Source organism: Chelonoidis abingdonii, chromosome 11, assembly GCF_003597395.2.
Source record: "Chelonoidis abingdonii isolate Lonesome George chromosome 11, CheloAbing_2.0, whole genome shotgun sequence".
Classification (NCBI taxonomy): domain Eukaryota; kingdom Metazoa; phylum Chordata; order Testudines; family Testudinidae; genus Chelonoidis; species Chelonoidis abingdonii.
This window is the reverse complement of record NC_133779.1, coordinates 40,605,658-40,631,391: the sequence shown is the minus strand read 5'-3', so window position 1 is coordinate 40,631,391 and position 25,734 is coordinate 40,605,658. Positions and strand designations below refer to the sequence as shown.

The 25,734-nt window shown below is 56.8% G+C and overlaps 1 protein-coding gene across 1 annotated transcript in view; it reads left to right on the top strand.

Moving 5' to 3' along the window:
* CILP2 (cartilage intermediate layer protein 2) overlaps window positions 1-4,344 on the top strand; it is a 23,165-nt gene extending 18,821 nt beyond the window's left edge. Inside the window, 2 exon segments of the mRNA XM_032798515.2 lie at window positions 490-647; window positions 1,372-4,344. Of these exon segments, the coding sequence (XP_032654406.2) occupies window positions 490-647; window positions 1,372-3,764 (2,551 nt within the window). The 3' untranslated portion in view covers window positions 3,765-4,344.
* Window positions 4,345-25,734: the final 21,390 nt, after the last annotated feature.

The following is a 25,734-nucleotide window of genomic DNA, read 5'->3' as shown; positions in this document are numbered from 1 at the left end:
GGGGGGTTGTGGGTGTGTGGGGTGTGTGTGGAGGGGTTGAGAATGTGCATGGAGGTGGGGCTTGGAGCAGTGGTGGGGGTCATGGGAAGGCTAAAGGGTTGTGTTGGAGGGGTGGGGGGGTTGTGGGTGTGTGGGGTGTGTGTGGAGGGGTTGAGAATGTGCATGGAGGTGGGGCTTGGAGCAGTGGTGGGGGTCATGGGAAGGCTAAAGGGTTGTGTGTCAGGAGTGGGGGTTGCGTGGGGGTGGAGGGGTGCTGCGTTGTGTGTGAGTGTTGCGGGGACGGGGTTGTAGGGGGGTTGAGAGTATGTGTGTGGGGGAGTGGGAGGGGTGTTGGGGGGGTTGAGTGTGAGTGTGTGTGTGGGAGTGCATGGAAGGGATGGGTCTGTGCGTACAGGGGAAACCCGTCCAGGCTGGCGGTCTGGTTAGCAGGTGCGACCCAATGCTCCAACCCCCAGTCGCTGACGCTCTCTGCTTGCCGATCTCCTGCAGGTACCACAACAGGACGCTCCTGGACCGGAAACTCCACAAGTACAAGAGCAGCTTGGTGCTGCGGGACCTGGAGCTGCACCAGTCTGGATTCTATCACTGCAAAGCCAGCACTGACGTGGGCTCCATCAAATCCTCCCCCGCCTTCCTGACCGTGACTGGTAAGTCCTGGGGCGGCCGCTGGGCAGGAGCCGGGGTCGTTACCCACTGTTCACCCTGGTCGGCCACTGCACTAGCGCTCTTGGGGAGAGCCGGGGAAGGAATCTCCTCCAGTCGTGAAGCCAATTGATTGACAGGCCATTGACTCTGGTTAGAGACTTGCCAGTGGGGGCTGGATCAAAGCCCAGGCTGCCCTCAGGATAGAGCCTCAGGCCCTGAGGGGGCAAGAAGCCGGTTGAGTAGCAGAGGGCAGCTGTGGTGAACCCAGCACTGGCCAAGCCAGAACTGGGAGCTGCTGCAGGACAAGCTGCAGCTTCCGGCTAGGCTGTGACGTGCTCCTGACCTCTGGGGGGCTGGCACAGGGGAGGGCCTGGCACCTACACATCACAGCAGCTTGAGCCCAGGGCCTCCACTCCACCTGGTTTATTATTCATGGGTTGCTTCCACTGCTGGATCCCAGGTCAGCCGCTCAGCAGCGTGGGGGCTGGCTGCCCAGAGGGATGTGGGGGGCAGGGGCAGGCCCTAGCAACCTGGCTCAGGGTGAGCAGTGCTTTACCCCTTGCTGTAGAAGGAGCTGGGTGCTGCTCGCCCTGGATCGGGGAGGGGCTGCTCATGCTCGGTGGGGGAAAGGCCGCTGCGTTTGGCATCTTGGTACCAGTCAAGCGCGGTGGAGGGATTTCCTCTCGCAGCCCCTGACATGACTCTTTTCTTCTCTCCCCGGCGCAGGCCAGGGAGAGCCGAGCTGCAAGGCCGAGCCAGAGGAATACCTCATCAAGTTGCCCAGCGAGTGCTTCCAGGAGGCTGGGCGCTCCCCGTACTACAACGTGGGGCGCTGCCCTGACGTCCACTGCGCTGGGAGCCTGAAGGACGAGCTGCAGTGCCGGGATGGGGCCGGACGTTGCTGCAGGGTCCGGCGCATGGAGGTGCGGGAGATCCGCTGCGCCGGCTCCGTCCTGCCCATCAAGGTGGTGGCCGAGTGCGGCTGCGAGAGATGCGCCCGGCCCAAGATCCTGGTGCACGGCAGGGTGACGGCAGCTGACAATGGGGAGCCGCTGCGCTTTGGCCAGATCTTCCTGGGCAAAGAGAACATCGGCTTCACTGGCTACAAGGGCACCTTTGCCATCGACGTGCCCCCAGACACGCGGCGGCTGGTGGTCCGGTTCGTGGACCGGCTGCAGAAGTTTGTGGACACAGTCAAGGTCCTGCCCTTCGATCCCCGGGGTGGCACCGTTTACCAGGACATCAAGGTGATGCGGAAGAAAGAGCCGGTGGACCTGGACTCCACGCAGGCCAATACTATCCTGCTGGGGGGGCTGGAGGGCCAGGAGCCGGTGGGGGAGATGGTTTTACCAGCTGGATCCTTCCTCCGGCCCAACGGGGAGGTTTACAATGGCACCGTGAAGGCCAGTGTGACCTTCCTGGACCCCCGGGACCTCACCACGGCAGCTGCTGCCTCCAGCGACCTCAACTTTGTCAACACCGAGGGGGATCTCTTCCCGCTGAGGACCTACGGCATGTTCTCCGTGGACTTCCGGGAAAGCGAGACCAGCCAGGTGCTGCAGACGGGCCGGGTGGAGGTGCGAGTGGACGCAGAACAGGTCCGCATGCCCGAGCACCTGCAGAAGATGAAGCTGTGGTCCCTGAACCCCGAGACAGGCCTGTGGGAGGAGGAAGGTGCTTTCCGCCGGGCCAAGGAGCGGCGGGGCAAGCGGGAGGAGAGGACCTTCTTGGTCGGCAACGTGGAGATCCGGGAGAGGCGACTCTTCAACCTGGACGTGCCCGAGAGCCGCCGCTGCTTCGTCAAGGTCCGGGCCTACATCAACGAGAAGTTCATCCCCAGCGAGCAGCTGGAAGGGGTGGTCGTCACCCTCATCAAACTGGAGCCCGAGCCTGGCTACTCCTCCAACCCCCGGGCCTGGGGGCGCTTTGACAGTGTCCTCACCGGGCCCAACGGAGCCTGCCTGCCTGCCTTTTGCGACGGCCAGCGGGCAGACGCCTACACAGCCTATGTCACCGCCACCATAGGCGGGGAGGAGCTGGAGGCGGTGCCCTCCAGCCCCAAGCTCAACCCCAACGCCGTGGGGGTGTCCCAGCCCTACCTCAACAAGCTGGGCTACCACCGGATGGACCATGACGACCCCCGCCTCAAGAAGACAGCCTTCCAGATCAACCTGGCCAAGCCCAACCCCAACAACATAGACGAGGTCAACGGGCCCATCTACGCCTACCGGAGCCTGAGGGAGTGTGAGGAGGCGCCTGTTTCCGCCAACCACTTCCGCTTCTACCGGGTGGAAGTGGACAAGTACGAGTACAACGTCGTGCCCTTCAAGGAGAGCGACCTGGCCTCCTGGACCGGTGACTACCTGTCCTGGTGGCCCAATCCCCAGGAGTTCAGGGCCTGCTACATCAAGGTGAAAATCAGTGGGCCCCAGGAATACATGGTGAGGTCCCGGAGCTTGGGCGGCAGCCACCCCCGGACACGTGGCCAGCTGTATGGCCTACGGGACACCCGCAGCGTCCAGGACATGGAGATCTACAACACCTCAGCCGCCTGCGTGGAGTTCAAATGCAGCGGGATGCTCTTCGACCAGAGCCTGATCGACCGTACCTTGGTCTCCATCATCCCTCAGGGCAGCTGCCGCCGCACTGCTGTCAACAGCCTCCTGCGGGAGTACCTGGGCCGCCACCCGCCAGTGGTGGAGAACAACGACACCGCCGTCTTCAACATGCTGGCGCCCGTGGACCCGCTGGGCCACAACTATGGCATATACACGGTCACCGACCAGAACCCCCGGCTGGCCAAGGAGATCGCCATTGGCCGGTGCTTCGACGGCACATCTGATGGCTTCTCCCGGGAGATGAAGTCTGACGTGGGCACGGCCCTGACCTTCTACTGCCAGGAGAAGCCCATCACCCGGCAGAGCTTCTTCCAACGTCTGCTCAGCTCGCCCATGGACACCCTGACCGAGGTCCGCCGTGAGATGAGGGGCAACGAGCAACTGCAGGCCCCCTCCCAGGTGGTGGCCTACCCCGCTGGCCTCAGGACCGGGTTCTCCACCCAGACCCGACGGACCCCTAGCAGCCGGAGAAGGATGGGCCTGAGCCAGGCTCAGCAGTGAGCAGCGCCAGCGCTGCTGGCCCCCACAACTCACACATGCCCCCTACACTGCCATTCTCACAACATTCCCTGGGGTCCCTAACACAGAGCACCACCTTGCCTCCCTCCCAAAGTGTCCCGCTCCCTCCCCACCCAAGTCACTGTCCCCTAAGGTATCCAGCTAAACTCTGCTAGTGCCCATGGGGGACGCCAGACCACAGACTTTCGTCGCATGAAGTGTCGGCGTGGGGTGGGGGGGACCCTTGTTCTCTATCACTAGAAAACTCAGCTGAGGTGGGGGAAGCATATGATGGCTAGGAGTAGGGTCCAGCATCAGACCCCAGTAGGGTCAGCATCGGGCGCTGGTCTTTCCAACCAACTCCTCCCTGCTCTGTTCTCGCTGGCCCTGTGGTAACATCCCACACGCGAAGCTCTCAATGGCCCTGAGCTAGTGTGGGCAGAGTAGGGCTGGCGCCCTGTGTTATCCAGCCGCCTTCATGCCGTTAGCTCAGCGTCACACGTCTGGTTTGCCCCCTGCCCCACCACAGGCGTAGCTTGAGGTCTGTGTTTGGGGAGCAGCCCCAGTCTGGCCAATGGGGCTGCACCTGCCCAAAGGCTTTCAGTTTGGGGGGGCAGTCTGCCCCATTCACCCCCCCAAACTATGCCCATACTCTCCATCGCTTGCACCATGCACCGGCTGGGGCCAGCAAAGGGCCAGAGGATGGTTTCTGTTACTCACTTTGACCCAGCCATCATATGCTCCAGAGGATGCTGCCAGCGTGGGGCACACAGACCCTCGCCTGGACAGAACCAGCCCCTGAAGTTATTTTTTAAATAGGATATTTCAGTGGAAACAGGTGAATTTGACAGGAATAACATCCCCCACCCCTGCTGGCAAGCCCCGACCATGCTGCTCCCTGCAGCAAGGGCAGCGTCTGAAACTGACTAGAGCCAAAGGTGAACCTGACCAGCAGCCCCCGTTTTCAGGTTGGGAAAGTGAACAATACGGAGAAACAAATTAGATATTTTTACATCCTTCCTGTGTTAATATTAAGGATCTGAAGGGTGATTAGCACCGCAGCTAAGGAAATCCACAGACACTAAGCCTAGGGTGATCAGACAGCAAATGTGACAAATCGGGACCGGGTGGGGGGTAATAGGAACCTATATAAGAAAAAGGCCCACAAATCGGGATGTCCCTATAAAATCAAGACATCTGGTCACCCTGACTAAGCCTGACAGATCCTCTTCAAGCATGAAGTGCTTCTATTTGGGTCAGTGCAGAACAGGCCGCAAACGAAACCCCCCTGGATGTGCTAAAGGGAAAGGAAGAAAACTAGAAATTTGGCATTTCATAGTGCCCCACCCCTCCACCCCTGCCAGGGTACAAAAAGCAACAGAATTATAAAGCAAAGCAAACTGATTCTCCCCTAGAATAGACCACAGGACTCCTAGATATGGGCTTCTCTATAGCAGCACTGGTGGATGGTACCAGCCCATTTTTTTCAAGCAATCTTTTCTCTGGTGAGTGGCCAAAAATTAAAACCAAAATTATTTTCTTTCCTAATTTCCTGTGGGTTGACTAGGTAAAATATGTCCTACCCATGCCTCGTAACAATGTTCCTCCCTGCCGGAAAAGAGGGGAAATTAAGAAAAAGTGTGTAGGGGGGGAAATGCCCCTTGGCAAACGGACCCTGAGCAGGTTTCCACGCCAGAACTGGATATGGCACCTGCCTGCCTCCACTTGACTCACTGCGCCAGCCAACCTTAATGCGCAGTGATTTGCAAATCTCCAGCCTTGTGTCTGTAAGCTCCCCGCCCTGCCTAGCCAGGGACCAGCCCGCACCAGAGCTGGCAGTGCCGCTTGGCTGGATCCAGGCCAGCATTGGTCCATGGAACTTCCAGTGCAATTGGCCTGAATTAATGCGAGAGCCTGTCCACCAGCCAGGCTGCTCGCGGTGTGTGAAACGCAGAGGCAAGGTTCTGCTAGGGACAACGGTCCATGCGGGACGGTCTGGGTTGCCAAGGCATGTTGATAAATGATGCAGATTTGTACATTATTTATTATTAAATATCTGGTTGTGTTTCCATCAGTCTGGACGAGGTGTGTCCTGCGCGGTCTCGGCCCAAGCTGGGCCGGAGCCAGGGCTGGAAGGCAGGTATCCGCCATGGCCACAGTGTGTGCTCGCTCGCTCCCTTGCTGTCTCTCAGCAAAACTGCTTGGGCCTTGGCTCCCTCTTGTGAGGTATTTCCCAACCCATGGCTGGTCCCAGCCAGAACTGGAGGAACCTGAGTGTCTGCATGGCACAAAGCTGTAAGCCCTACAGGGAGGCTGGCCCCAGAGAGGCAACTGTGGTACCGCTCTTAGCAGGATGATCGGGCTGTAGAGTGTATCTCCCTGGGATCCTCAGAACCACCCATTCAGCCTCCTGCCCATTCACCAGCAATCCAGCCTCCTGCCCATTCACCAGCAATCCAGGCTCCCACTCATTCATCTGCTTATGAAGTCATCTAGCCCCTACCCAGGCACTCCATTCACCCATTTCTTCACTCCACCTGCCCACCTACTCATCTTTCCACACCTAGGCTTGTTCATCCACCTCGTCCTCCCATCCATATCCACCTCCATCGCTCCACATGGCTACACCCTCATTCATCCACACGCCCGTGCCAGAGGTCCATCCCCACCCATCCATCCACATCTCCCCACTCATCTATTGACGTATTCCTCTGCCCGCCCAGCCCAGTACTCACCAGCTCTCCTAGCATCTAATCATCAGCCACTTTTCCCCCATTCTCCAACATCACCCAGGTTTGGCTGCATCTCACTGATCGCTCAGAACCCTAGCCCGGGCAGAAACAATGCACCAGCATCCCCGTCACACGGGTGTAAATCAGGACTAAGTCCCATGCCCTCAATGCGGACATACTGGGTAACACTGATGTGAGAGGAGACTCAAGCCCAGTGGCTGGGGGGTGGGTCAGTTCCTTTGCTGCTGTAAACTGGTGCAGCCCAGTGATGCCAATCACACAGCACCAGTTTACAGTTGGGGACTGGCCCCCACCGGTGTCCACTGGAGCTGGGCCCCTCGATACTAGCTGGGGCTCTGTGCACAGAGACAATCTCTGCCCTTGGCCCCTCAGTCTCGGCCTCACTTGTCAACACATTGTGACTCATGTTCGCAGCCAGCTCCGGGGCTGGGCTGCACGTTTCATCTTCCAAACTGCGTCTAGCTTTTGGCAATGAGCTGAGGCCTCCGCGGACGGTTGCCCAGCCTCTGCGCCAGCTCCCAGGGGTCTGACCATGCTGGAACATGGCAGGACTTTCTCTAAGGGTTGGAGGACACCGGTGCCGCAGTGTGTGGGTCCCCCGAGTGGGGCTGATAGTAGCCGCAAAAAGTGGCATTGGGGCATTTCAACCTGTGTGGCTGTCCCCATGTACCTCTTGCTTGCATCACTGTGGCTTGTTCAGACCATCTAATCAGTCACCACTCACGAGCCTCATCCACCCTCACGTCCCCCCGGTCACTCCATTCACTAACCCAGCCACCCAGCTTGGGAACACACCTAGTGATTCACTAACCCCATCACCCAGCCAGGCTGGAACAAGACAGTGGCCCCCCAAGCCCTAGCGACAGTACAGTTGTGATCAACCACATGGGTTGCTTCAGAGAAGCACCTTGACGTCTTACTGGAAAGTTGGTAATTATGGGATTTGGTACCTTCCATTTAAGTCCAGCTGGAGGGAGAGAGAGAGAGAGAGTGTGTGTGTGTGTGTGTCCAGACCATCCAATGGGCTGCATGGAATAAGTTTAGCAGGTCTCAGACTTGCCTGTGCACCGGGGCCCAGATCACAAAAATCCTCCACCAGCAGCTAATCCAGGGGTAGGCAACCTATGGCACGCGTGCTGAAGGGGTCACGTGAGCTGATTTTCAGTGGCACTCACACTGCCTGGGTCCTGGCCACCGGTCTGGGGGGGCTCTGCATTTTAATTTAATGTTAAATGAAGCTTCTTAAATATTTTAAAAACCTTATATACGTTACATACAACAATAGTTTAGTTATATATTATAGACTTACAGAAAGACCTTCTAAAAATGTTAAATGTATTACTGGCACGTAAAACCTTAACTTAGGGTGAATAAATGAAGCTTCAGCACACCACTCTGGAAAGGTTTACTGACCCCTGTAATCAGAGCCTTGTCTGCTGGCTCTGAACTCTGTTCCTGCCACGAGCAGTGGTAGCTCCAGGCCAGGGCTGAGGCATGTTGTTGGGTGGGGGAGTAGCCCACCCTGTCACGATCAGGGCTGTGGAGACAAGCCGTCAGTCTCACACCGACATATTTCACTACTGCTCTGCCTTGGAACTGCTGAGTCCCCTTTGCACTGGCCCATTGCCCCGAGGGGTTGGCTCAAAACTAGGATCCAGGATTAACAACTGGGTTTAACTGATGCAACATAACCTGCAGCCCATAACCTGCAGCTGGCTTGTGGGCAGCCCCCCCAGGCCAGCTCTTAGGCATGCATGGCTAGAGCTGAGGCCTGGGGCCTGTTGTGACATGTACCTAGTGAAAGTCAGAGATGGCCCACGGGAGCCCAGCGGCTAAAGCCCTTAAGGATCTGGGCCTTTGTGTACAGAGCCTTGGCACCAGGATGTGATGTGGGCTGACACCTGCGGAGGGGTGGCTGCGGGGGATGCTGGGAAGTTAAAGCTCCCCCCACACACTTTCCTTAGCACACTTAACCAGCTCCTGGCGAACGCTTGTTTTTTACAGCTGGCAAAACCATGTCCTGTCCCCAGCTGTGAAAGCAGCATGTTGCCTTGTGTCCTGTACATGTTTCAACCGCGGAAGCGTTTCACCCATTTGTGATGTTTTAAATACATAGCTCCTGGGCCCATCTTGGGTTGCATATGGCAATAAATGCAGTGTGTTACAGTATAGCCATTGTGCTGTGCCTCTTCAGGGAGCAGCATGAGCTTTAACTACGCCTCGGCATTCCCCTCAGGGGGGCGTATTATCCCTATTTTACAGATAGGGAAACTGAGGCAAGGAGCAGGGAAGTGACTTGGCTGAGGGAGAGACAGCAACAGGTTGCCAGACAGACAGGCAGGAGCTGCTGAATGGCTAGACAGATATCCAGGGTCCTCTGTCTATGCACTCTGTTCTCAGAGGATGACACGGACAGATGATCGAGTGTCTGTCTGTCTCACTAGCTGATAGATGGGTGGACAGACAGTTTACTCTCCCCCACCTCCACGGGTAGCCCTGGTGCTGGTGCAGTAGCAGTTCCCTCCCCTTGCACAGTCACCCTCTGGCCCAGTGATGGGGCCTCTTGTTACCTCCACGGGACACACTGCAGGAGGTGAATTTAACCCTCGGTGAAGCGTGGGGCAACTCAGGCCAGACGCCCCCTTGATTCGTGTTACGAGCTGCCGAGCAGAGCGGGCTGGTCGGCCCCGTGCTGGGGAGGGGGGTACATAGTTTCACAGGCAGAGGATTCCACAGGCTGGCTGCCACCTGGCCACGGGGCTGTGGGTTGAGAGGGAGCGAGAACCAGACAGACACAGGCGGCCAGCCGGCCGGGCAGCACCTCCAGCCAACAGAGGAGAGTGAAGAGCCCTGCAAGCCTGCTGGCCCGGGACGTAGAGCCAGAGCTGAGGGTCGGTCCCCATGCACCCCCGGTCCGTCAGACAGCCCCCACCAACTCACATGTCCCTCTACAGCCAGCCGACCCCTGCACACCCCTCTTCCTAATCCAGCACCTGCCACTCAGAGCCTAATGGCTGGCCAGAGCACAGGCAGCGCGGCCCAGACCTGTAGGTCCCAGGATGTTAGACAGACACTGTGGGTGAGGACAGAAGCTGGCCCAATAAAAGATATTCCCTCACTCATCTGTCAGTCTATAGAGTCACCAATACACACTCCACTACCTAGGCATCCATCCCCCATACACGGTCCTCTCGCTAATCACCAGGCTGATTTATCTATCTATCTATCTCCATATACCACCCCCTCTATCTATCTATCTATTCCCATATACCATCCCCTCTATCTATCTATCTATCTATCTATCCCCATACACCTCATCTATCTATCTATCTATCTATTCCCATATATCACCCCCTCTATCTATCTATCTATCCCCATATACCACCCCCTCTATCTATCTATTCCCATATACCATCCCCTCTATCTATCTATCTATCTATCCCCATATACCTCATCTATCTATCTATCTGTCTATCTATCTATTCCCATATACTACCCCATCTATCTATCTATTCCCATATACCACCCCCTCTATCTATCTATCTATCTATCTATCTATCTATCTCTATCTATCTAGATCTATCTATCTATCTATCTATCCTACTTCTATCTACCTATACCACATTATACCACCACTCCTATCTATCCTATCTATTCTATTCTATTCCCATATACCACCCTATCTATCTATCTATCTCATCTATCATCTATTCCTATAACCCTACCCGCCTAGTCGTAATACAAACTACAACTTATCGTATCTATTCGCCACGTATCCAGCCATCCTTCTCCATCCCATATCTTTATCCTATCTAATCTTGGTCCAGCCATACAACCTCAAATCATATGGCGGTATCTGGTTCTACTCTCATCTATTGTCCCACTAAATACACACACCCAGTGCTAGTCTACTAATAATCCCCATACAACCTCTTCAATCAATCTATCGATCTGTGGTTATCTACTAATCCATATACCAACCCGACCGGCTCGCCCATTTATCTATTAGTCCATATCCCAGCTATAACCACCCCCTCTAAATCCTATCTATCCTAAGTACGTTACCACATCTCGTATCCTTCTCGTCTACTCTATCTCATGCTATCTATCTAATCGTGATCCCAGTCCTTCCTCTCCTGAAATCTGTATCTATCTAATTCTATCCGTCTCTAGTCTACTATTCCGCAATATACCGAGCCGAGGCCATCCTCTAGTGCGTATCTATCTATCTATCTATCTATCTATCTATTCCCATATACCACCCCATCTATCTATCTATCTATCTATCTATCTATTCCCATATACCACCCCATCTATCTATCTATCTATCTATCTATCCCTATACACCCTGCTCTCTCTCTCTCTTGCTCTCTCTCTGCCCTGTTCCTGGGACTAGCTTTGCTTTGTTCCCCCAGCCCATCAATCCCATTCAGACACTCGGCTCCCATGAGAGTAACAATTCGTGCCTACCCCCCACCACCCAGCCGGCAAGCTCCAAGCCCAGCCAGCCCTTAAGTTGAGGCGTGGCTCTGGCTAGTGCCGGTTAAAAGTTTCCACTCTCTGAAGGACCCAGAAGCTGAGCCATGAATGGACTGAACAGCCAATGGCCCATGACCAGCCACAAAAGCTTGGCATGCCAGGTACCAGTGGCTGGTATTAGACTGCCAGGGACATAGCCTGTGTTCCCTTCAGCACCCTCCGCTGGCAGCTCTGAATGTGTTACGCTTCCACCTGTCGCAGAGGTGGAGAAGCAGACTTCTCACCTGGCCTAGGCCATGTTAGCAAAGGCTGGTGCCACCAGCCAAAGCATGGGACCTGCAGGTCATCACCGAAGCGCCCAACGCAGCCAGAACCCTGCAGCTTTGGAGGACTTGGTTCAATCCAGCACTGAAGGAGTTAATGGCAGAGGCACACAAAACAGTGGGGGCACTTAATTAAAGTGCCTTAATTGTGCTGGATTTAATTACACGGGAGCCTGGCCCTGGCCGAACTGGGGTGTAATTTGAAAAGGGGCCCAATTCTAAATTTGGGGCTTGGCTGTTTCTACCGTGCCTGGGAACAAAGCTCCAGCGGAGTGAGCTGAGGGGCAGTGTAATTGGGAGTGAATGCGGCAGCCTGGAGGCCTGTTCCCGAGGTCACTGGCTAAATCAGTGCCAGCAAAGTGCCTCTGCTGCCTGAAAAGCTCATTCAAATTCCTTGTCGGGGCTTGCCCCTCACGCCCATGTGGAGAATAATGCGTTTAACCCCTCTCACCCCTGCCTCCTGAGGGACGGGCGGGTTGTAATTGCCCATAGAGAGACGAGGACCAATTCTCCTCTCACTTCCGTGGGTGTAAATCAGGCCTGGTTCTGTGAAGTCAGTGCAGCTGCCCCACAATTGGCATCAGTGACAAGAGATGGAGGTGCCTAAATCCCTTTGAGGCTCTGGTCCTAAGTGACTTGGCCAGGGCTCCTGCTCCCCTCTAGTTGTTACCTGCACCCTCCAGCTGGGCGGCGTACAACCTGGGCAAGGATCCTCTGTAAGGCCCACCCCTGGCTCCGCTGCTCAGAGCCGGCTCCGCCCGGCATGGAGCTGACACCAGGTGACTTTGGATCTGTCTCAGCTGGGCCATTGAGCCATGTATCAATCTTGCTCCCACTACCATAACAAATGAGCACCCTCCCAAGCTGTGAGGGGTTTAGCCGCTTGGCTGCCCAGAGCAGCAGGGAAGTGTCATGAGCCCCATTATACAGACAGGGAACCAAAGATGAAGGGCCAGAGTATCAAAGGGGTTTAGGCACCAAAGGCTGCAGTGTGGTGCCTCCTGGGATTTGGAAAGCACCCGTGCCCCACTGAAATCCAGCCTGATGTGTCTTGCTGCAAGGTCCCCGAGGCAGGCGAGGGCAGAGCAGGGAGTCAACCCTGGCTTGCTCCAGGATAGCTCACAACGACATCCCTAGCGCCTTGGGGAGCCCTAGACCCCTGACTTCATGTGGCAAGGAGCGAGCAGATCTAGTGAAGACCGTTTGTTTTTTCTCCTGGGGAAAGATTCTTGTAAATCTCTTGCAAAAAAACCGTTGAGCCAATGGAGCTGAGAGCTCTGCCTTGGCTCGTCAGCCAAACAATTCACATGCTTGTGTTAGACCCCACCCCCTGACACACACACACTCAGAAGAAACTGCATGCAGTGAGGGGCCCTTCTGCACCACGTGGTAACGCTCTGCAAGGCTTAGCTCGACCAGTGGTTTTCCTTTAGATGAATGGCGAATGTGACTTTTCATTCAGGTAATGTGGGCACCACAGCAAGGCTTGTCCTGTCAGTCCATTACACCTACGTCTCCAGAGTTTGCCTGACTTGCTAGGTGACCTCAAGCTGGTGACTTTGCTGCTCTGTGCATCCTTATCTCCCTCTCTGGGGGATGTAGTGGAGAATGCTGGTAGAGTTGGTACTCCTGCAGAGACCGTCCCTTGCGCACCCCTGCATGCATGGGGTCTGAAGCTCTTCCGAGGAGTGCACAGACACGAAGGCATGTCCTGCCAATGCGTGAGCCGGGCTGCAGCCTGGGCTGGCCCTAGTTCCGAATGGGAGGGAGGAGGTGTTTGCAGAAGACCGGTGGCTGAATAGTTTGGAGTGTGAGTCACTGACCTCAGAGCCCGTGGGGACGGCGAGGGCTGGTGTTGAACAGATTAGCACTCAGGATTGTTTTCCACCATCCATTTGGCTTTGTCAAGGGCCCTTACGAATGCGGGGGCAGCTGGACGTGAAAGCTACTACAGCTTTGGGGTTATTTATTTTAACCTACTATGAACAAAGTGGTACTATGAAAAGGTCAGCAGGAACCCAGGAGTCCTGGCACCAAATCCTCCCCTGCTCTAATCACTAGACCCCGCTCCCCACTCAAAGCCATAGACCGCACTCAGGAGTCCTGGCTCCCAGTGCTGTGCTCTAACCACTAGACAGTACTGCCCTGCCAGAGACAGGGACAGAACTCAGCAGTCTTGGTTCCCACGCTCCCTGCTCTAACCGCTAGACCCCAACCCCTTCTAGAGCCATAAACAGCACCCAGAAGTCCTGGCTCCCGGGCCCCTGCTCCAATTAGTCTGATCCAGACAGAAGCCAAAGGCTATTGGGCTCAGACAGGGTACCCAGTCTTTGCCTCCCTGCTTGGTTCCCACCTCCCCATCTCTCACTCCAGGCCTGGTGATCACATCCGGATGGACACAGCCTAGTGCAAATCCAACAGCTTGACGCGCAGAGCCCAGGGCGTGACAGCTGGCTGGCCCCACTGTGTCCTGTGACCGCACTGATCTGCTCTGCAATGATGGATGAATGCTGTATGTTGGCCTGCTCCTAGGGAGTCTCTGGGTCTTAACAGGGGCTGTGAGGAAAAACAAGCAGGAAGGAAGAAGACCCAAGATAAGCTGTTCTCCACAAACCCTTGAGGGTTGTTAGGAGACAATGCCCAGGCTGTTAGCTAGGAAGACTTTATCTCCTCCCTTGCAAAAGCCTGGCCAATGCCCAGGCACATGGAAAAACAGAGGAATGCTGGCAGCTTTAAAAGGGGGGGCCTCCCAAGAGAGGGGGCATTGTTCAGGGGCACCAGAGGGAGACACAGGACCCGCTGGGGTGGCTGCAGTGGCTAGGCCTACTTTGGTCACCATCCTAGGGGAACAGGGTTTAGATACGACAGACCTACATGTAGTCTGCTTGTTGTTTTAAAATCCTCCCTCTCCGAGGCTCCGTTCCCTGTTCAGATAAAGATGGCTGGGTAAGAAGGCTGTCTGGTCACCACAGACTGCCCACAGGTGCCTGATGGGGTGCTAAACCCGTCTGGCCCTGCTGAGGGAGTGTGGTGGGTACTCAGGGTTCTGCAGCCCGGGGGGACACATGATCCCACCCCAGCAGAGGTGAAGGCACAAGGCCTGGCCCCAGGGCCGGTGCACTCAGAGGGAGCACAGAGGGGACAGGTGCCCTGTAGCGGTGACACACTCATCTCCCCGTTGGTCTGGCCCAGGTACGGCCCATAGCCCCCATGTGTCGTCCCACAGCTGCCAGCTGTGACCTGACGTCCTCCAGAGCTGGCTTCACCAGAGAGACCCAGTGGGATAGTTTGCTGCACAGCGTGAGCTGCTCCTGCTCAGGACTCGACTGTGGGAGCGGCTGCTCTGGCACCCAGGAACCCACCCCAGCACAGCAGCTCTGCTGACAAAGGACTCAGTTCTTCCAGCAGGAAACCAGGCTGCTGGAAACAAGGGGAAAGAAACCCCCACGCCGCTCCCCTCCAGCCGGCTGGGGTTTGCCACATACCCAGCAGTGCAATCAGCCATGCAGAGGTGGGCTCCCTGCTGCGGCCAGCTGGCATCTTCAGACAGTTTTCCTTTTCCCTGGCTCTCTGCTCCTCTGTCTCCTCCAGATCACTGGAGAAAGCAGAAGTGACTCCGTCTCTGTGGCTTTAGTTTAATTTTCATAGGGGTTTGGGAAGATCTCATCGAATCCTCGTCTTGCTCTCTCTCTGGCAGTGGTAGCTGAACCCCACACACCAGCTGCCCTAGGATCATTTATCTCCCAGGCACAGTCTCCGCTGTCTCTTTGCCCATCACAGATTTTTCCTCCCAGCTGGGCTGGCCCAGCTGCGCCAGTCCCTGATCAAAAGCTCCTGATCTATAAACATCCAAGTGGCCTTGCGTTTCCCAATCAGCCCCCTGGTGTCCGAGGAGCGAGCCCCATCGATGGGGCACGTCACACGGGTTTTGTCCCACTCAGGTAGCTGATTGCCTGGCCCAGCCCAAGAGGACAGGGTGCACGGGGGGGCCGACAGGCCGGGGGAGTTCAAGTTCCTTCAAGAGTGTGATTTCTTTGCAGTTATGATGCCAGGGGGCCAGCTCTGAACTCAGGCTCTCAGGAGGTGCCGGGGGGTAAGGCCCATCCAGGAGACACAAGAACACCACATAACAGTCTTGGACTCTGAACTGCGCGACCAGGACTCGGCATACAGCCTATCCCAGCCACCTCCCGAGTCACTGCCTCGGCCAAACCGCCCTTCGCCCAGGGGCTATGGGGGTCCCACATCCCGCAGGCAGCCACCCGTCACCACCCTTCACTCACTTGGTGTGGGCCTCGAGTCTCCTGGGGCTTGTTCGCTGGCCCAGAGGGGCGCCTGGCTCCTGCTAACACACCACATGGAACAGTAACTCAGAGCCAGGAGCAAAGGACAGGTCAGTCTGTGAGGGGCTCAGCACAGGGCTGGGCTCCAGGGACTGGGAGGTGACAGAAGCAAAGCCCCATGCCCAGAGTGGGGGCAGGGGACCCCAGGCAGGGAGGTTTGGGTGAGCAGGGTGGCAGGCCGAGGGCAGAGGCAGCAGGGCACAAACTTCAGGCAGTGCTGCGAACTCAGTGGACAGGCGCTGACTCCAGACAGCTTTTTGGAAACCCAAAAGGGGGGTGGGGCGGGAAAAGTCAAACCTTCAAGGGGGAGCCGCACGCGAATGATCATTTGAGCCAGCAGCTATTTATTTAGTCCGGCCCTGCATTCCCTCTGCTGCACATCAGCTCAGGCATGTGGGCTCGGCGGGAGGTTAGGCCCTCCCTGGGCTGTGGCGAGGCCTCTGGGAGTGGTGCGTGGGTGAACGGGGCTTGTGTTTGGGTGGGAGAAGCAGCCAAAGTCCTGAACTCCCAGCTCTGCCGTCCAGGGCTGAGCATCTCCTGAGGACACCGGCGCCCGCTCGTCTCTAGCAGGTGTAGGGTTACAGCAGCCTCACAAACACTGTGAACGGGGATTCAGCTGAACAGGACCAAGGCCCGCTTGGTCTGGAATAAGAGAGTCCACGCGCAGTGTCATCCCTGAAAAACACCATGTATAGCGCCTCTGTGAGCGACAGCTCCTGCCCCAAAGAGCTTATGGTGCTAAGGGACAAGACAGACAAAGAGAGGGAGGGGAAACTGAGGCACGGAGCAGGGAAATGACATCACCCAGCAGGTGAGTAGCAGGGTCAGGAACCAAACCCAGGTCTCCACATGGCTCTTTCATGGCCCTGCCCGCTAGACAACAGCAAATGGGGCCTGCTTCCAGCAAGGGCAGAAATGAGTGAGGCTTGAGTGAGCTTGACCCCCAGAGCGACAGCTCCAGGGGCTTCTGCCCTTTCAAGCATGTCCCAGTCCTCGCGCATCCCGTGCTGGCAGTGAAACCGGACCCAAACACCATCCTCCCACACCTCCCGGCAGGGTCACTACTGTGTGTGTGTGTGTGTGCGGTGCCTGAGCGAGTTAGATTAAAGCTAATTTGGGTGCATCTAGACAAGCTGCCATGACACCCCAGGACTGCAACACAGCTGCACCCGCTGGCCATAAAGAATCCGTTCATCCTGATCCTGCAATGCGGCTGCAGGCAGAAGGAGAGACAGGGCTGGAGGAGAGGGAGGAGAAGCCCAAGAACTTCTGCAGGGTGAATCATTGAGCTGAGCAGTCCAGCCGGAGGCCTTGAGGGCTGTAGTGAAGGGTTGGGTGCTGTTTGCCAGCGGGGGTGGTGCAGCCAGAAGTAACACTGAGAAGCTGAGCCCAGCCCGTTGGGCCCTCCAGGGCACCTGAAGGCTCACAGGAGCCCCCGCATGTCCAGGGATGGGGGAGATGCTCCCCTGTGGCGGAGGTGTTGGGGGAACATAACATATCTGAGCTCCTCGCCCAGAAAGCTCTTGGCTCTGCTTGCAGTTCCAAGGCAGAGCAGTAGTGACCAGTGGGTCCCAGGAGGGGGCTGGGCTCATTGTCCGGCCCCTTGTGCACTGCTTATGGTTCCCCCTGCTTCCCAGCAGCACCCAGGAGACTGCGTCCAGATCTCCTGGCCGCCCCAAGCCCATGAGACCCCTCCAAGCTCTCCCATCGCGGGTTGGAACCGGCCTGACACGCATCCCACCCGCAAGCTGAAGAGCTGATGTCATGCTAAGGAACCCTCATCAAGTACGAAAATAAACTCCCCAGTGGCTACAGCTCTCCAGGAGATGCAAAACCTCAAGCTCTGATCACGCCGCTGGCCTTCCAAGCCAGTAGCTGGGATGGCTTTGTCTCTAATCCACGTAATTGCTCCCAGAAACCACGAGCAGCCGGCTCAGAGCTTGCTGGCTGGTTGCTAGGCCCCCAGACATGCTGCTGAAGGAGACCATCCCTCCGCATGCACTGGAGGGCCACGGACCAGACCTCGGAGCGGTAGTTGGGCAGAGGTCTGAGGCAGAGTGGGATGGAAGGTGACACTCAAGCTACAGCAAATGCTCAAGAAAATCCAATGGGCACGTTAGAGAAGGGAGAGGAGATACCCCAGAAGATATTGGCTGGGCAATGGCTAATCGGCCCAGCTTTGGTTGCTTCACGGGGAGAGGAGGCTGGGGCGGTGCAGAGATGGGTGTGGAGGCAGAGCTAGGCTGGCAGAAGAGTTGGGACACAGACAATTATTGGCTGGCAGGATGCAAACAGGCTGCTTGCCCTCACAGGGGGTCTCGCGCGTGAATGGGCTGGTCCCTGCAGAGAGGATCCTTCTTCACACTCAGCCATGCTCTTCTCTGGGTTGCACTGCCTCATGAGCCGCCCAGGAAATCCAACAGCCCAGGGCTGCAATGGGGAAGGTCATTGTCTGCTTGGTTTCCGGAAGGGTCTGGATTATGATAAGGCCAATAGCAATGCTGGTAGATGAGCACAGCGAAGGGCAAACCAGCCCCTGCTTCAGGCCCTGGATGATCGCTGCACAGTTCAGGAAGGAAAAGCTCCCCCCTCAGCCCCACTCTGCAGCCCTGCTGTTGGCCACCACTGCAGTCAGGACACAGCGCTAGATAGACCCAGGGTCTGATGTGACCCCGCAGGGCGTGGCGCACAGGGCTGAATGGAGCAGTCTCTGACCCCTGTTACCAGAGAAGCAGAGCACCTCACACTCACTGATGTATTTCTCCTTGCAGGAACATAGGGCAGGGTGCTCCCCACATTCTATGAAGGGAGAACTGAGCTTCGGAGAGGCTAAATGACTGACCCAAGGTCACACAGGGACTCTGTGGCAGAGCTGGGACAGAACCCAGGGCTCTAACCACTGGATGATCCTGCCTCAGGCACACGCAATGGCAGGCATTTGGCTGGCAGCCAGCACAACTCTGTGCTGCAGGAAACCCCCCCCTCCCCCGCCCTGCTTCTGTGGGTGATTGGGGGCTCTCCCGGGACGTGGGGATGCTCCTGTGTCTTTGCATCGAGTCGAGGTGTCTAAGCATAGGGGATCTGTGCATCCTCCCTCCTGTCTTCTCCTCTCACCCCTCCATGCCTCTACGCTCTGACCCTGGAAGTGCTGCACCGGAGCCAGTCCACAAGGACAGCCCAGGGACCTGCCACTCCCCACCTTTAGGGAGGCCAGACTCGCACCCCTGTCTCTGGCCCTGCTTGTTGTGCCCCATAGGGTGCTGATAAGCAGCAAAGGCTGAATGGAGGAGTGTGCAGAACCAGGGTCCTAGCGTCTGTCTTCTGGGAGACTCGCTACCGGCAATTCAGGGCTCACAGCCAGAACCCTGTCCCAGGGGGTGTGGGGGAGACACAGACAAAGGCAGACGAGTCCTAGCTGATTCCAGGTCAGTGCGTCTCCCGGCTCGGCCCAGGGGGAACAGACTCCCTGCAGACACCGGCTCAGCACAGCTCATGTGTTGGCCTGGGACAGATCCTCTCTGCCTGCAGCCTTCAGCCCAAACCCTCCAGCACACAGCTTCCCTGCAGGCTGCGGTCACTCCGAATCCCTCCCCGCAAGGGCTGGCAGGATCACACCCACAAGCTGCTCTTTGGGGCAAGGCCTTACGCAGCGGCCAAGGAATGAAGGATGAGCCGGCTCCCCAAGGCCGGCGGAAGGCCCCACCCGCCGCGGTTGGGACGTGCCCGACGGGGGCAGCGCCCGGGACGGCCTTTCCGAGGCCTCGCTGTGCTGCGGTGGCGGTCCGGACCTGGCTGGAGAGGCTGATTCCCTGGCTTTGTTTACCCAGTGCGGTCCAGGGCTGCTCCGGGGAGGCTTTGATGAGAAACGCAGGCTCGGGTGGGCCCAGCTGCTTCTCGTTATGGCCAAACAAGTCCAAAATAGCATAATAATAAAATGGGCAAAGGGAAAAAAGGAGAGAGAGAGAGAAAGAAACCAGCTCTCCCCTGCCCTCCCCCTCGGCAATTAGAGGTGGCGGGAGCCCAAGGCACATGAATGAGATGATCGCCAGGAATCGCCAGTCGCATCCTGGAATGTCACCAAGGCCACCTTGTTGGCACCATGCGGTTAACTCGATCTGGCCTCTGTCAGAGCCCCTGGGCGTGGGCTGGCTGCAGGGAGCAGCTGCCAGCTCTATGGGGCAGGGGCAGGGACAGTGGAACCCAGCGCCACTTGCCCCCTCAGCCCTGCATCTCCCCACAGCCCGTATCTCCGTGAGCACACGCTCAGCCCACGATTGGTTTGCTGGGGCGGGGGGAGTGGGGGATCCATCCTGTCTGTCAGGAAGTGACTGCAATACCTGCTCCTCATCCTTCTTCATCCCACTCGCTGCCAAACAGCAGGGGGTGGGGGGTGGGGACTGGAGCCTTGGGGCGGGGAGTCCAGAGGCCTGGGTTCTGTTCCTAGCTCTGGGGAGGAGTGCCAATCCAGTGGGGGACTGGCCATTAGGACTTCTGGGTTCTAGCGCAGTGGGGGAATGGCTAGCCCTGACTACAGGACTCGTGGGGAGGGGTTCAGGATTCCTGGGTTCTATTCCTGGTTTTGGCACCAGTCTGCAAGCCAATGCCCCTGACACCTCTCCTCCCTGCAGGGGGCTTTACCAGTACCACTTCTCCTTCTGCATCGGGGGCCAGATTCATCCTCGGCATAACTCCTCTGAAGTCAGACACCAGCCAGGGATGCATTTAGCCCTGTGTCCGCAGCAGCTCAGAGACACTCTCCTGCCACAGGCTGAGTTCTCAGTGCTCGTCTGCTCAGGGAAAAGGCAGCAGGATGGAGCTGGTGCACACAGGTTACTCTGTACCAGCTCCCCGTGTGGATGCACTAAGCATGCCTCTGTGAGCATTAGCCGAGCATTTGGAAGTGTACAACGCTAAACCGCCTGAGAGCACCCTGTGCAGTACAACCATCCACACAGCAAGTTAGTGGAGAATTTGTCGGGCACTTTACAGTCACACCCTCCTTACTGGCCACTAACTTCCCTGTGTAGACAAACCCTCAATTACTCCAGTCCTGTGCTTGGGTGGGGGAGGGGGGAGTGTTAAGGGGGCCTTGAGCTACCTTTGTGCTCCCCACATTCTGCCTAGCTCCTGCTGTGAGTTAGAGCAGCCTCAGGGCTGCTCTAACTACACTCGGTTCCCATGGCTCCCTATGGGCACTGGGAAGTAGAGCAGAGTGCATTCTGGCCATGCCCCCTAGGCTGGGGGCTGGGATCAGGGCCAAAAGCTGCCATCATGCAGGGAACACGATGGGCCTCACCCCTTCCCACCATCGCTAGGGCTCTGTCAGTGCTCAGGTGCGTCGGCACCGGGGTTCAGAGGGTGACACCTGGGGTGCACTGGGCTGGGGAGGAAAGCAGCTCACACATGCAATGGCCAGGCCCAGCGCAAAGCTGCACTGATGCCCCAGGACTGGGAGGGTCCTTCCAGCCAAGGCCTTGTGCCTTTCTGGGCACAGCTGGCATGAGCCACGGCAGAACCCAGCCCTAGAAAGGTCAGAGCAGCAGCTCCCAGGCACATGGGGCAGGGCCTCCCCCGGGGGTGCAGGAGGAGAAGAAGCCTGACAAGGCCTGTCACCAACCCATCAGATTTATATGAGTGGGCTAAAGAGCCCCCCCTCCATCCTCTGCTTCTCCTTGTCTTTCCTTTCAGCAGCCCTGAACCCTCCACCCAGTCCTCCTTCCAGTTGGCCTGGAGAAGCAGGATGGGGCTCATGGCCACATCGGCTGGGGACCCCACAAGCAAAAGGGAAACGGTGCTGGTCGGAGACGAACAGAGACCTGAGTGGAGGGACCTGTGCCCTGGCTCTGCAGGGTCTGCACTGGGATTTCTGGGACAGAGCTCTCCGGGGCTCTATGTACCCACAGCCTGGGGGCAGCCAGGCTGAGGTGCTCCCCAGGGCTGCCAAGTGAGATGGGGGGTGAAGGTGTGTGTCTCGTGGAGAGCCCATGCTGGGCCCACGAGCAAGGCTGGTACTTAGGAGATCTGGGTCAACCACCCGCTCTGCCCCAGAGTCCCCGAGTGACCTTGGTAAGTCACTCGGGCTCTCTGGGCTTCAGGACGGGCCCATCTGTGCAAAGGGAAGAGTAGCTCTGCCCAGCCTCCCGGGGGCAGGGGTGATAAACACACTGCAGCCCACAAGGTGCTCAACTATTGTGGGGCTGGGGGCCAGGTAAGTAGCTGTGTGAGCTGAGCCAAACAAAGCCCTGTTCTCTCCGGGCACCATGTTCAAGCCCCCGTGGCCACAGAGGCATGACTGAGCTGGAACTCTGCAGAGGGAGGCGTCCACTCTTTTTTTAACGTTAATAACGGAAAACACAGTTTAAATAAAATTAAAGACCCCACTAGGAACATCAGCCCAAACCAGAGGCGAGCAAAGGCAGTTAGAGCAGAAGGAAAACATGCCCAGGCAAGAGATGAAACGGAAATCCAGACGTTTTTAAGCTGCAGACTCCAGCCCAAGCTCTGCAGTGAGGCCTCCTGTTTTCCTTCTTGCTAGGGGCTAAAACCTCATGTAACTCATCCGCTGAACAACGGGAAGGAGCCGGACCACAGAGCCACATTTCCAGCCATCCACCAGGCCTTAAACAAACAGCACTGTTCTTAAAACCCTACCAGCCAAGCCACATGGCAGAATCCAGCTGGGCTGACAAGCTCCTCAGCTACACCAAGCATCTGCCCCTCTCTGTGATCATGAAGGAGGGTGCTTATTTCTGGTTGGAGATTGACGAATCCATGGGCGAACGCCAGCCCTGGGGAATCTGCTTCCAATCACCCAGCGCTTCATGGCAGCCCCTGCTGCAGTGGGGTTGGCTCACGCCAGGCTCAGCACCACACGTTAATCCTCACTAGCACAAGCTGGTTCTGAGGTTAAGTTCAGGGAGTCACTTGCTGGGCTCTCTGGGGCGATTTATAGCCCTTCCTCGGTCCATTTGGGTCAAACACCAGCATCTTCGCACTACTGTAACCAACCCCTCTCAGGTAGCCAGTGGAATTTGAACCCAGGTCTTGTGAAGTTAATAAAACAAGCAGCTACCCCTTGAGCTAACAGACTGTGTCAGCTAGGAGCAAGAGGTAGCAGGCTCCTACCTCTTGTGAGGACAAATAGAGGCCAAAGATCCATTCACTCATTCATATTCTCTCTCTCCCTCGCTCTCTCCATAGAAGGCAGATTTCCTTGCCAGAAAACACCATGCCCTCCTGGCGTCACCTACGGCAGGGGGCTGTCAACCTTCTCCACCTGGGCACCCCATAGCTGTACCAGGCTGCCCTGTCCCATGCAGCTGGACTCCCACCAGGCAGCACGGACCCACTGACACCTGCTTACTTCACCCAGGCTGAACCCCCCTGACCTATAGGAAGCCTCTTGGGGATTTTGTACTCCTGGTGCCCAGCAGAGCCGCTCTCATTGTGAAGCCTAGTTAAGGCTGATTGAAAATACCCGCAAGACAACCCTCCGGGTTTCCAATCACCATAATGTCAACTGTAGCAGGAAGCCTGCCCTGCACGCTATTAGCTGTGCTCTGTAAAATGTCTACAGATCAAAAGTCATTACCAGCCTCTCATGAATCTTGTTATTAACGGGCAGATTTCTGCCAGCCATGAGCTACCCTCTCCTCCAAGAATCCCCAGCTCTGTGCCCTGTAGTGAGGCTCTAGAAGGAAACACGGCTTTCCATGCCCAACGAAAGCCGAGCGTCCAGGCCAATGACTGCTCGCGCTGATGGGTTTTGCAGGGTCTATCTGGAGTTGCTGAGTTGGACAAATGCAGATGAAATTTCTATGAACTGGGATTTTTGACTGGGCTGCCTGTTGTCCACCCACCTGTCTCGTGTTTGTGCCCTGCAATGTTTTCCCACCCCTGAGATCTCAGAAAGCTCCCCGCTCTCCTCTTCTCTTGCTGCCAATGGGAGCTCACATGCCATGCTCTGCGTGAAGTGTCTTCTAAATTCCCATAGTGCCCCACTCCTTTTGCTGCTCCAGCCTGTGCCCATCTTGTGCCAGCATCTCTGAGTCCCCGACAGGGCCCAGAGTTGTGTGCCCTCCACCCTCCCTGCACCCCTCCACGTTCGACACATCTCCACCTAAACACATCGTGTGAGACACTATGACACGTGGGAAGGGGGCATCACCACCACCACCACAGCCACCGTGTGTGACATCACAATGACCACCCAGCCCAACGTCATGCCAAGGCGCCTGGCCCCGGGCACACCAAGCAGCAAACCACTGCCGAGGGAAGAAGCAGATAGCCAGCTTCGGGGAGCACGTCCATGCAGCACCCAGCCATGGCCTTTCCCAGCAGGCAGAGAACTCGGGGGGACAGTCTGGGAGGGGCCAGTCTGTGCTTGGCTTCGCCCAAGTCCTGGCCAGATATGGAGGGACATTCCCAGGCTGTTACCAATGTCACCGCTTAGTGACGCAATGTCCTGCCTGGACTATCTGCTGGACAAGTCGGTGCTTCTGCCAGCTAATATTGTGGGGGACAGAGCCAGGCAGCTTCCCCACTTAGCTGCCTCATTTCCAAGACCTACATCTCTGGTCTTCTTCTGCAGCCCTTCTTGCCTCCCAGGCCTCGTGAGCCCCCCTGCCCTTCCTCCAACACCCATTGCTTCTGCCTGCCTCCAGCACTGACTACTCACCGAACTCCTCTTGCAGAACCCCGAGAGCCTCAGCCTTGCCTGTCCTTGTATTGGGGTGCCTCGGAGTCTACCCTGCAAGGAAGAACATGCTGCCACCATGTTTCAGAGAATCTCATGCCATCCTCCCAGCTGTACGTCGTGGGCTAGATCTTCCACAAAGCTCAGGGGCACCTTTCCAAGGTGCCTAGGCCAGACGTTTCAAAAGAGCTCAGCTCCCAGTGAGGCCCCTAAAGGAAGAGCCCAGATTTTCCCATATGGTAAGCACCCAACGTGTTGGACTCTTTGTAAGGATCTAGCCGCTCATGTAAGTGCTAAAGGGGAGTGAAGCCTTGTGAAAACTGGGCTGAGTGTAGACTGTAAACTCTTAGGGGCAGAGACCTTTTCCTCAGAGCTGTCGCCACCAATCCAGTGTATTCTCTCCCGCAGCTATGAGTGATCTCCCGTGTGCGTCCAGCTGCAAAATTCCACTCCGTCTGGCCAAGGAACATGGCCCCGCGCCCCTCGCTCGATCTGGACAAACAGTTAAGGAGGAAAACAAACGCTTCCTAGAACATTGTCAAGCGACTCCATAAACCTGATCCTCTCGCTTCTTGGCCAAAACAAAAGAACTCTCATTTTTAGCATTGCTCTGTGTTTTATGGCATTAGCCCCCCTCCCCTCCTCCTCCACCCGCTGGCTATGTCACAAGACAAGGCTGGCATGGTTCACAAGCCTCATCTGGGCCAATACCTAGGGTAAGAAGGCCAGAGATAAGAAACTGGCCACCCAGAGCAGAAACCGGCAGCCAGGGAGTTGGAATCTCTGTGGCTTTTGGCTTCAGCCAGCAACAGGAGGGGGTTTTAAAGACTTTGGCCCTATGGGCGAAGAAACCCCTTCTCAGTGCCTCAGTTTCCCCATCTGTGCAATGGGGGTAATAGCATTGCTCTGCCCCACAGGGCTGTTGTGAGGATAAACAATTTACAGATTATGATACTGCAGTGATGGGGGCCATGCAGGTAATGATGAGGGGTAACGAGAAAGCTCAGGGGAGAATCTGACTCGCATGCAGCGCTGCTGTGTGCTGGGAGGAGGGCGTGACATCTGATGCTACCCTCAGGCTCTGGCAGGATTCAAACAGCCCTGAAATACCATCCGGATTTGATGCTTCTCATATATCAGTGATGGGCCGCGTGGGCATGGGATGGGGGTGGGAAGACGGAGGCAGGGCAGTGGCTGGCGTCGGTGCTTTGGAGTTGTGCGTGATTGTCCCTGGACTGGATTTCACACAGGATTTTGAGGTTTGTGTGTAACTTTGGGAACAAGGACTGTGTTGCTGAGATCTCAGGCACCCTGTGTTCCCTCCCGCAGCCCCTCAGCCTGGCCTGCTGGGAACATGCAGCTCCCCAGAGCAGGGAGGAG